The sequence below is a fragment of the Vulpes lagopus genome, chromosome 2 (genome assembly GCF_018345385.1).
Source record: "Vulpes lagopus strain Blue_001 chromosome 2, ASM1834538v1, whole genome shotgun sequence".
Lineage (NCBI taxonomy): Eukaryota > Metazoa > Chordata > Mammalia > Carnivora > Canidae > Vulpes > Vulpes lagopus.
In genome coordinates this window covers 117935969-117948285 of record NC_054825.1, presented here as the reverse complement: position 1 = coordinate 117948285, position 12317 = coordinate 117935969, and the positions used below count along the sequence as shown (strand labels likewise).

General features: G+C 33.6%; 1 protein-coding gene across 1 annotated transcript in view; it reads left to right on the top strand.

The window, feature by feature from the left end:
* The window catches only part of TBC1D32 (TBC1 domain family member 32), a 203485-nt gene extending 197494 nt beyond the window's left edge, over positions 1–5991 (top strand). The window contains exon 34 of the mRNA XM_041743860.1: positions 5717–5991. Within this exon, the coding sequence (XP_041599794.1) occupies positions 5717–5836 (120 nt within the window). The 3' untranslated portion in view covers positions 5837–5991. The remainder of the gene's footprint in view (positions 1–5716) is intronic.
* Positions 5992–12317: the final 6326 nt, after the last annotated feature.

Sequence of the window (12317 nt, the reverse complement as noted above, 5' to 3'; positions counted from 1 at the left end):
TCATACAAAAATAGATAAGACAAGCATCTATTATTGTAAGTGTAGTCAAATAATCAGGCCCAGTTGAAGTTTCCAAAATATTGAAAAACCACAAACATGTTTTCAACTATTACCAGCTATCCTGAGAAACTTCGGGTAATGAGATGGCTCTAAAAGATCGAAAATATGCAGTTAAAATTTTCCTGGTTTAAGTTTCATTTATTGACAGAAAGTGACATGATATAAACATTGCCTTAGGAATAATAGTAATCAGTCTGAAGTATATGTAGTATAGAGATAATATTAACCTGTTTGTATTTATTTGGGTTTAGGCTCAAATTAGGTGTTGGGGGTCTAGACTTGTTGCCCATGTTTCTGATAGCCCACTGAGCAATTCTTTGTGATCTGTGTCTTAAAAAGATTTGGAACTTCTTAAACCATGTGGTGAATGAACATGAATAGTCTGGCTAAGCTTACTTAAAAAATATTCCCCCCACCAAAAAAAAAAAAAAAAAAAAGTCCCTCTTTTAACTAAACCACTGAATGATTAAATGAATGGATGGCATGGGCATAAAATGATTATCAGTAAGGTATTTTCTGAGTTTTTCAAGGTTATCTTTGTAGATACAACAAGTATGTGGGTTTGCTAATAGAGCAGCCTTATTATATTTTATGTATAATAAGTGCATTATTCCCACACTGTGGTGATTGATAGATCAGTACTGAGCTAAGACAACTTTTGAAGGTACGCTGGAGGGCTTAGTAATTGGACTTAGGGTCCTGGATGTTTTTATCTTGACAGATGATGGTTCAAAAAAATCTGTGGCCATCACATTTACCAGAAAGAAAAACATCATCCAGAAAAATAAATATAGGACTCTCAAATATACCAGTGAGCTTGAAAGTCAAAAAGTTTTCTTTTTAAGTGGAGTCTCTTTTTCTCTCTCTTTCTCTCTCTCTGTCTCACACTCACACACTCGTGCAAGCAAGCCAGTTTAGGAGTTTAATAGTATTTTAGAAGAACCACTGTTTTAGCCAACTGGCTATACTGAGTATCTCTCTAGCATGATAATAGGCTGGCAGTGATCTTGGTTTTAGTTTGTGAACTCAATTGAATTCAACTTGGGGGAAACTTCACTGAAATGCCAGGCTAAGAAAAGATTGCCTTCCAGTGAAAATCAGGCTGTGAAGGCTCAAAATACTTAATTAAAATGCTTCAACTAAATCCTGCACGTTATGGCAAAATCAATTTATAATTATGAAAAAATCAGATTAATTTCAATCCAATCAGTAAATTGTCAAGAGGACTGTTGTTGTTCCTGCAGCTGTTAGCAGAACATGTTGACAGGGTAAGGAATGGAGATCAGACTGAGAAACGTGAATTGCTAAGTTTTCAAAAGACAAAAGTATACACAGTACAAAAGATAATTCACCGTCTGAGGGAATAGATGAAACACGTTCAATTTTATGTTAACTGTGGTTGGCAAACTGGTGCTTTTCATTGTTCTTGTATCACTTGAGTTTGCCTGCATTCAAATTCTGGCTCTGTCACTCGGTAAACTTGGGCACATTGCTTGCTGAACCTCTCTGTGCCTCAGTTTTCTCATCTGTATAATTGGGTGTGAAATAATACCTATTACATGGAATTATTGAGGAATTAGATGGTATCTTTTTTTCTTCATTTATTTAAATTCAGTTAACCAACATACAGCACATCACCAGTCTCAGATGTAAGAGTTCAGCAATTCATTAGCCGCATATGATACCCAGTGCTCATCACATCACGTGTCCTCCTTAATGGGTTGCTGGAGGGGAGGTGGATGGGGAGATGGGATAGCTGAAGGATAGCTTTGTGTAAAATACTTCTAGAACATTTTCTGGCACATAGAAAGTGCTTTAGAAAAAAGCAATTATTTGAATATCTACATCTCTGTGGCATCCTTCTCTTATTAACTGAAGAAAAAAAACATGTGTCGAGAACATAGCAAAGGAAATAGGCCTTTCTCCTGAGTCCATAGCTATTTACTTTGCTCCCATGTATTCTTCTCCAGCGCCTTAGACATCATAGTATATCGTAGTAATACCTGGCATATAGTTCAGATCTAGGTCAGGATAATTTTTTTTTTTTACATTGTATCTGATCAAGGCCTGTTCCGTCATTTACCCAGCCAGGATTGGATCATCTCTGTAGTCATCACATACGCCCATATATCCATCCCTCAGCTGAGTTAAAACCCATTTATTTACTTATTTTTAATTTTTTAATTTAAATTCAATTTAGTTAACATAAAGTATATTAATTTCAGGGATAGAATTTAGTGTTTCATCAGTTGCATGTAACACCCAATGCTAATTACATCAAGTGCCCTCCTTAATGCCCATCATCCAGTTACCCCATGCCCCCACTCACCTCCCTTCCAGCGACCCTCAATTTATTTCCTATAGTTAAGAGTATTTTACGGTTTGCCTCCCTCTCTGTTTTCATTTTATTTTTCCTTCTCTTCCTCTTTGTTCATCTGTTTTGTTTCTTAAGTTCCACTATGAGTGAAATCAGATGGTATTTGTCTTTCTCTGACTGACTGCTTAGCATAATATCCTCTAGTTCCATCCACGTCGTTGCAAATGGCAAGATTTCATTCTGTTGGATGGCTGAGGAATATTCCATTGTGTGTGTGTGTGTGTGTGTGTGTGTGTGTGTGTGTGTGTGTACCACATCTTTATCCATTTATCTGTCAGTAGATATCTGGGCTCTTTCCATATTTTGGCCATTGTGAACATCGCTGGTATAAACATTGGAGTGTGTGTTCCCTTTCAAGTCATTATGTTTGTATCCTTTGTATAAATACGTAGTAGTCCAATTGGTGGGTCATAGAGTAGTTATATTTTTAACTTTTTGAGGATCCTCCATACTGTTTTCCAGAGTAGCTGCACCAGTTTGCATTCCCACCAATACTGCAGGAGGGTTCCCCTTTCTCCACATCCTCACCAACATCCATCGTTTTCTGAGTTATTAATTTTGGCCATTCTGACTGGTGTGAGGTGGTATGAGTTAAATTCTTTTAAGAATCACATACTCTGGGGTGACCGGGTGGCTCGGTGGTTGAGCATTTGGGTGCTCAGGACGTGACCCCCAGGATCTCAGGATCGAGTCCCACATCAGGCTCCCCATGAGGAGCTTGCTTCTCCCTCTGCTGTGTCTCTGCTTCTCTATCTCTGTCATAATAAATAAAATCTTTTTTTTGTAATAAATAAAATCTTAAAAAAAAAAGAAGAATCACATACTCTTCCTTAAATATTTATGAAACTCCTATCCAGAACCACACACACACTATGTAAAGCCCCCTGATCCTGAGGATCATTAGTGTGCCTATTAAAACTGACATATCTAGACTCCTCCCTAGACCTACCAAAACAATTTTCATGACAGGCCTGAATTGGCAGATTTTAGTATAAAATCTCAAATAGCTTGAAACTTTTAGAACATGTAAAAAAATGTTACCTTTCAAACTGGAATCCAGAATGCCAACTCCGGAGATTCAAAAGTTTTGGGGCTATGCTAATTATTAGAGCTCTTGTTTAAATGGTGTCATCTCCTATTGTGATTCAGTTAATGAACAATAAGTGTTCTTTTAAAATAATGAATATGCACTAAACAGTTTTTCTGGCATTGGATTTTTATTTGGTTAGAATAACATTACTATAATTTCTCTGCAACTGAGACATAATTTTATTTTTTATTATTTTAAAAAATATTTATTTATTTATTCATGAGAGACACAGAGAGAGAGAGAGAGAGAGAGGTGGAGACATAGGAAGAGGGAGAAGCAGGCTTTTCACAGGAGTCCAATGTGGGACTCGATCCTGGATCCCAGGATCACGACTGGGGCTGAAGGCAGCCGCCCAACCGCTGAGCTACCCAGGCGTCCCTGAGATAGAGTTTTAATGAGGAGTTGATCAGTGCCAAATCACACATAATTTGAATGAAGAGAATGGATAAATTCATAAATAGTTCCATGACTACAGCAGTAACTGTTTAAAGTGAATTCTTGAACAGTAAGAATGGTCTTACTTCAATCCTATTTTTTTCCAAAAGCAAAGTGAAATAATCAAGAATCTTATAATGAGAATGAATGAGTTAAGAAATAAAATAAATAGCATTATAGTTATTTTTAAAATTAAGAGTAGAGTTCACATTTTTATGTTGGAAGATATCAGCTCTAGCCTTAATGGTGTAATGTTATGCATACAACTTAACATCATTTAGTTCTTCTAGCTATGACATCAGATTTATAGATCAGAAATATTTTAATGTACCAACTATTCCTCCAAGTTACCCATATTTTAGGTGATACATGGCAAAATAAGTATAAGTTCTCCCAAGTTATTTGCAAGCTGTGGACTATTACTTATATGTGAACAGTGACATCCGAGGGAGGCCTTTATAAACATTCATTCTTACTGAGAATTGCATAGTGTGATATTTTTCCTAGTTGTATGCATTCATGTGTCTCAACTATAAACTGTCCCTAACACAGTATCTGGTATAGGATAATTTATTTTTATTATTTTTAATTGCTTTTGGTTTTTGTTAGTAACTTTAACCTTTAAACTGTAATCTCTAGAAAGGCATGAATTGTCCAATTTTTAAATAACCTCCCAAACTCTGAACATAATACTACATTGGATCAGGTCTGATTTTTCTTCAGAATTTTTGTTTTACTTTGAAGTGTATGTACTGCATAGCTAGCATTTGGAAATGCTAAAAAAAAATTAGCCACATAATTTCCTTAAAGTCTCCAAGATTCTAAGTGAGTATTCCTACTGTTCTAATTTATTCTTGAGTGCCTCATTTGGGACACTAACCATTAAATTCAGAATTAGCACAGATATTCATTGTACCAACATTATGAGTTACAGACTATTGAAGGTTTTATGAACCTTCATTGCTGTAAAACAGATATTTCTTGCAACATTATAGGATCCTTTGATAAGCTTTAGGGTCTTTACTAATTAAAAATATGACCCATCATTCTGTAGTTGAAACTTTATCCAAAATATTAGGAAGATTTCATTTTCTAAGAGTGTCTTGTTTTTAAAGTTTATTAGAGGGATCCCTGGGTGGCGCATCGGTTTAGCGCCTGCCTTTGGCCCAGGGCGCGATCCTAGAGACCCGGGATCGAATCCCACGTCAGGCTTCCGGTGCATGGAGCCTGCTTCTCCCTCTGCCTATGTCTCTGCCTCTCTCTCTCTCTGTGTGTGACTATCATAAATTAAAAAAACAAAAAAAACAAAAAAATAAAGTTTATTAGAATTTTTTTAAAGATTTATTTATTTATTCATGAGACAGAGAGAGAGAGAGAGAGAGGCAGAGACACAGGCAGAGGCAGAAGCAGGCTCCATGCAGGGAGCCTGACATGGGACTCGATCCCAGGTCTCCAGGATCACATCCTGGGCTGAAGGCAGTGCTAAACCGCTGAGCCACCTGGGCTGCCCCTAAGAGTTTGTCTTATTTTTTGTTAGCTGTAAAGCAAATTTGGTTTTAAAAACAGACAACCTTGTTTCAGGGACATGGTTTCACATACATACACAGCCTACTAGATAAAAAACAATTACACATTTAGTAGCAATGTAAAACCCCACCTATAACTGTAAAAAAAAGTCAACTATTTAAAATTCATTAACTTAGAATTGTGTTTCTTTATTCAAGTGAATTAACTGCTCCTGTATTTTTTGACAGGAAGAAGCACTACATGGTTTTCGAGTGAGTGATTACTTTGAATACATGGAGATTTTGGAACAAAACTACAGACCAGTGGTGCTGAGAGACATGCGGAACATTAGGGTGCAGAACACATAAAGGGTGGAGCATGGTTTAACGTCATGTTTCATTTGTTTGTAAAAGAAACAGAGGGACTTGATTGTTTTCTGTGTCTATAACAACATATGCTTTGTGAATACACATATTGTGAATCAATACTGAGACTTTTTCAATATAATAATATATTCAACTAAGTATTATCTCAATTTGTGACATGAAGTAAATTAATTTTTGTTAAGTTCATTGTTTTGTGAGGTTGTTTTAGAATCAAATCTAATTTACTTACAGTTCTTTACATTTAAAAGGTAATCCCAATCAACACCTCTTTCTTCACCAGAAGATTAAAATTTTTTTTTTTCAATGAGTTTTGAAATAAGCATCAATACTGTAAATAATTGACTAGCCAGGCAGAAAGAGTCCATAGAAACATGGAAGACATTTGTTTTCTTCATGTTTTATCTACACATATAAAGGAAAATAGACAAAACCACAACTACTTATTTTACATGCAGAGGAAATAAATGATATTTATCACGACAAATGCTAAAAAAATTATTGTTCTCAGACATAATTGTTTTTAGGAAGTGCTTTTGATACCTATATCAACTTATAATTTTTCATGGGAAATGTAGGCTCTACATGGTTCATTTAAAAGATAGATTATTTATTTCACACTAATAAACATTTGACTTTCATTTATTGTGCATTTTTCTTAGTGATAAATTTTATTTGTAGTTAACTTAAAAAATGTTAAGGAGAATAATTTCTAAATTATTTTAAACGACTAACACGATGTTTTATTTAAATAGAAAGCTTTGCTCCAATGACAGAAATACAATATGCTAAAGTCTATTTTCTTTTAACTGTCACGTTTAATATATGAAAAATAATACATAAAAGAATTTTTCAGATAGCAATTTTAACACATTTTTTTGAATTCTAGGTAGTAGTCATTTTGTATGCATTACTTATATTTAAATATAAATCAACCATTAAAACCATTCTTAAACCTTTTTTTTTTTTTTTTTAAACGAAAAATAGCTCATCCGCAAACTCCTTTTTCCTTTCAGTATCATGAAACAACTGGCACCATACAGTTTCCAGTTTTCGGATATTTAGGCTATTGTAATATAAACATTCCAAAATTAGGTTTGATGCTGTAAATGCTAACAGCAGCTGCTCAGTAATGGTATTCTTAAAGGGCATTGGAAAAGTTGAGAAAAGAAAATTGAGCAAGTTAATTTGACATATTGCTCCCTTTAGCTCTGGTTAAGAGTTAAGTAAGAGAGTCCTGCATTACTCAAAATACCAAGCTTTGTCTACTTTCAAACTTAATTTTGGAAAGCTGTAATACATATTTATGGTTTCATTTCTTCTCATTCTGTTCTTGACTTACTGTTATTGATACTAAGAAATTGCAGGTTTATTTCCTTTTTAAAAGCTCTTACATGGTAATTGGAAATACAAATGGAGAAGGAACTATAACTTAGTTTTATAATATTCATTGGTATTTTTGATTGGAAACTGAAGTAATATCTAGGTAGTAACAGTTATATTTTGGAAAAGTGAATTCAGCTGGAGCCAGAAGGCAGTTTGTTTTCATTTGTTAAATAAATGTCTTATGAACAATGTCCTAGCAATTTGGTGAAATAAAATGTAAAATATGGTAGTTTATGTAGCTACCATTGTAAATAATTTTTGTACCTATTATTTTAAGAATACTCTTTAGAATAGGAATCAATATAACCTTGCCTAGCCTTTTTTGTTTGTTTGTTTTTTAATTATTTAAAGTAGAAGTCCTTAGGACAGAGTTTATTTCTAATTTGTGAACAGGTACCTCATACATTTTACAAGATTCATTATAAGAAACTATTTTATGATAATAATGTAAACAAATTTGTGAAAATGTTTAATTGCTCATATATGAATCTATCAATACCTGTTTTCAAAATATCATCTCTGTTTTATGCCTCCTTATGATGCATAGGCACCTAAGGAATATGTGAAGGTAAAGTAAAACTCAGAAATTAATCTAACCTTAACAGAATTCTACCCAAATTTATGATTATCAAATTATGTCATGCTCTACTTTGATTTTCCAATTCTAAGATGTTAAAGAAATTTCTTTGGTTATTCATTAAACAGACTTGTTTTCAGGATTGCACATATAATGAAATTTTTAATATTCAGGATATGATAAATGAAATAACAGCACTGCCACTCAGAGAGTCCACAGTCCTTATGGAGAGATGAATAATTTTAAACTGTGAAAATGCAGTTTTAAAGAACACAAGAGTTGGTCTCTGGATTCGGTGCCTTTGATAAAAACAGTTTTGATGGAGTAGTGGTTTATTTGGAGCAGGGCTAATTGATGCTGAGAGGAAAGACTGGAGAGTAGTCCTCCGAGGAGCACTGTTGAACAGGGAAAGAGGGTGGTAGCTAGAGAAGGCCTGGGGTCAAAAGACTTTTTGAAGATGGAAAACGGAAGCATGTTTATATGTGAATAGAAATGATGCAGTAGAGAAAGAAAAACATGCCATGCTGAAGAGTGAATGTCATGAGACTCCTTATTGGAAGAATGAAAACTGTTAATAACCATTTTGGAAGTTTGGGTGTTTTTGTTTTTGTTTTTTTCAAATTAAATTAAACACACAGTTCACTACATGATTCAGCAATACTCCTTCTAGCCATTTCCTCCAAAGAAATAAAAAATATGTCCATATAAAGGCATGCATGAATAATACAGTTTTATTCATCATAGTCCCATCTATAGAAACAACTCAAACCTCAACTGGTGAATGGATAAACAAATGTAGTTCATTCCATAAAATGGAATACAGCTCAGTATTAAAAAGTGCACACAAGGGATGCCTGGGTGGCTCAGTGGTAGCATCTGAGTTGGCTCTGGGTGTGGTCTCAGAGTCCTGGGATTGAGTCCCGCATCGGGCTCCCTGCATGGAGCCTGCTTCTCCTGCCTCTTCCTGTGTCTCTGCCTCTCTCTGTGTGTCTCATGAATAAACAAAATCTTTTTTTAAAAAAAGTGCACACAAAAGGATACATATTATAGGGTTCTATTTACAAGAAGCTCTAGAAAAGGCATATCTATAGTGACAGAATGTTAGTGATCCAGGGCTTAGGGCTGCGGGTGATTGTGAAGAAAGGGAATTGTCTACATAGAGGCAGAGGGGACATCTATATCAAAGTTGTAGTGATGGCTACATGACTGTATTTTTTTTTAAAGTACTTGAAATGTATGCTTAAAATGGGTCGGTTTTAGTTTACATTTCACCTCAAAGCTGATTACCAAAAGATAAATCCTGCAAAGAGAAATTGACAAACCCATTGTAATGGAAGAGTTTCAGCATTAGCAGTTATGTTAGCTGTAGCTTACTTGTGGATGCCTTAAACAAGTTGAGGGTGATCTTTTCTATTCCTATTGGTGAGAGTTTTAGGAATAGATTTCTATTGGAAAATGATTTTATGTGAAAGTAATCTTTGCATGAGTTTCCCCTGTTTTTCGTCTTACTGATATGGTAACTTCCCAACATTTCCTAATGCTAAACCACCCTTGCATTCCTAAGATTAACTTGCATACTGTTAGATTTGATATTATGTTAGGAATTTTAATGTCTATGTTCATAAGGGATATTGATCTGTAGTTTTATTTTTCTGATTTTGATATCATGGTAATGCTGGCTTCGTAAAATGAGAAGTGTTCATCTGTTTTCTAGAAGTTTGTATATAAATGGTGTTATATTTTTTCCTTCAGTGTTTGGTAGAATTACCCAGTGAAGCTTGGAATTTTCTTTGTGATAAGATTTTTGCGAAAAAATTAAATTTCTCTAATAGGTATCTACATGGCTATTCAAGATCTCTATTCTTTTTTTTTTTTTTTTTTAAGATCTCTATTCTTAAGTGAGCTTTGGTAATCTTTTTTAAGGAATTTCTCCATTTTATCAAATGTCGAATTTATGGCCATTCAGTTGTTCATACATTACTTTGTTACATTTTTAATATGGGTAGAATTTGACATCACTGCTCTCATTTTTGGTATTGTATTATTTGTATCTTGTTTTTTTTTTTTCCTTGATCTGTCTGGGTAGAAGTTCATGAATGTTCTTAACTAGCTTTTAACAATTTCTCTTTTTCTGGTTTCTCTTCCACTGATTTCCACTCAGAACTTTATTATTTCCTTCCACTTACTTTCAGTTTCACTTACTCTTGTTTTTCTATTTCTTAAAGTCATTTAGTTAAGATCTTTCTTTTCGAGTATGGGTATTTAATGCTATGAAATTCCCAATAAATACTGCCTTAGCTGCATCCACAAATATTGATATGTTGTTTATAAGTTTTATGTAGTTGTTAATATTTTATATTTTACCTTTTGATATGTGGGTTATTTAGAGATGTGTAATTTAGTTTCCAAATACTTTGAGATTTTTTGAGATCTAGTTGATCCTTAGTAACACAGCTTTGAACTGTACAAGTTCGTTTATACATGGATTTTTTTACATTGCAGTCCTGCAGATGTATTTTCTCTTTCTAATGACTTAACATTTTCCCCCCTAGTTTAGTTTAAGAATATAATATGTAAAATATACAAAATATATGTATTAATTGACTGTTCTCAGTAAGGTGTCCAGTAAACAGTAGGCTATTGGTAGTCACATTTTTTGGGTGAGTCAAAAGTTATAGGTGGATTTTCCAGGAATTATGGGGGTGTGAGTGACAGCTCCCATAAACACTGTGGTTCAAGGGTCAAATATATTTGTTATTGATTTTTAGTTTAATTTCATTGTGGCTAGAACATTCTTTATGTTAATCCTTTTAAATTGATTAAAACTGGTTTTATGTCCCAGATAATCTACCCATAAATGCTTTTCATGTAACTTAAAAGGAATATATATTTTTCTGCTTTTGTGTGGAGTAGTCTCTGAGTCTCAATTAGACTAAATTGTTTGGTATTGTTTGTCTTCTGTATCTTTATTGACCTTTCTGGCTATTTGTTTTAGTTATTGTGAGAGTAATGCTGAAATTAACTGCGATTGTGGATTTGTCTGTTTCTCTATTCAGTTCAAGCAGTTTTTCCTTCATGAATTTTGAAGCTCGATTATTAGGTATATAAATTTTATGATTTTTATATACTTTGATGAATTAAGTGCTTTACCTTTATGAAATAAACTGTTTATCCCTAGTAATAGGTTTTCTTTCGAAGTCTACATTCAATATTTAATAGTCTTTGGAACTTAATATTGATATAGCTATTCCAAGGTTTTGTTTTTTTGCTTAGGATTTACATGATATTTTTCCATTATTTTACTTTTACCCTTTTGTATTTTTTATTTAAAGTGATTTTATTGTAGGGAGCATAAAATTGGGTCTGGGTCCACCCCTCCCCCAATCAGGCAAATCATGCCTTCTAATTAGGATGTTTAGACCACTTACATTTCATGTAATTATTGATATGTTTGGGTTTATATTTTATGTTTGCATTTATCATCTTGTTTTCTATTATTTCAACTGTTTTTATTCCCATTTTAAATTTTGCCTTCCTTTGGATTGATTGTTTCAGTTGATTCCTTATTATGCCCTTCATTGGTTTATTATATGGATTTTTTTCTTTATATAGTAGCGCAACTTGCAGATTTATGGGACACATCTTTATCCACAGTCCACCTTCAAATAATATTATACCATTTTGTCTTTAGTATAAGAACTTTACAACCAATAAACTCCCAAACCTTACTGGATCACTCTAATCCAAAGCATTCTCTCATTTCTCTTAAAATATAAAAGGTTTCTTAACCATCCTCTTATAAATAATTATATAGTCTTATGCTATTTCTTATGTTATTATTTTGAATTTTTTCACTCTCATTATTTAATGCCAGCATTATTATTCAACAAATGTATCAGTAGTAGATATTTTTCTTTGGGAATGTCATCTCCTCAAAATTAAATATATGTTTCAAAAGGACAGAGGCAAAGGTTAATTCCCATTTCCCAGAAATTCTAGCCTAGTGCTACGCACACAGCAGAATATCAGATTATTTTCTGAATGCAATATCAAAGTTTCTTTGAATTATTACAGTAATACAGAAGGAGCATAGTTTGCTACCTTAGACCACAGTTTATTCTCCACTCCTTTTACAGGTAAAGCAGGGAGGAAAAAACCTAGGTCCTTGGTACAAATATGTTTTCTGCTTATTTGCTGTGGGAGATATTTTTAATAAAAATAACAGCCTACTAAATTCTGTTTAGCAACAGTTATAACTAAAATGTATGTAAGTTTTCCTTCTTTTTGTGTGTATGTGTGCATGTGTGAGTGGATCATTGCCTATGGGTATTATTTCGGCTATAACATGTACCTGATAGGCTTTTGTGACCTAGCTAAGGGATCTAACCATTATTTTGAAATACCTTTTGAAATGCATCATGTGTGCTTATCTTTTATTTATAAAAATTGACAGATAAATATAGTATTTGAATCTGTATAATCTCTCTTCCTAGAAATCCTCAG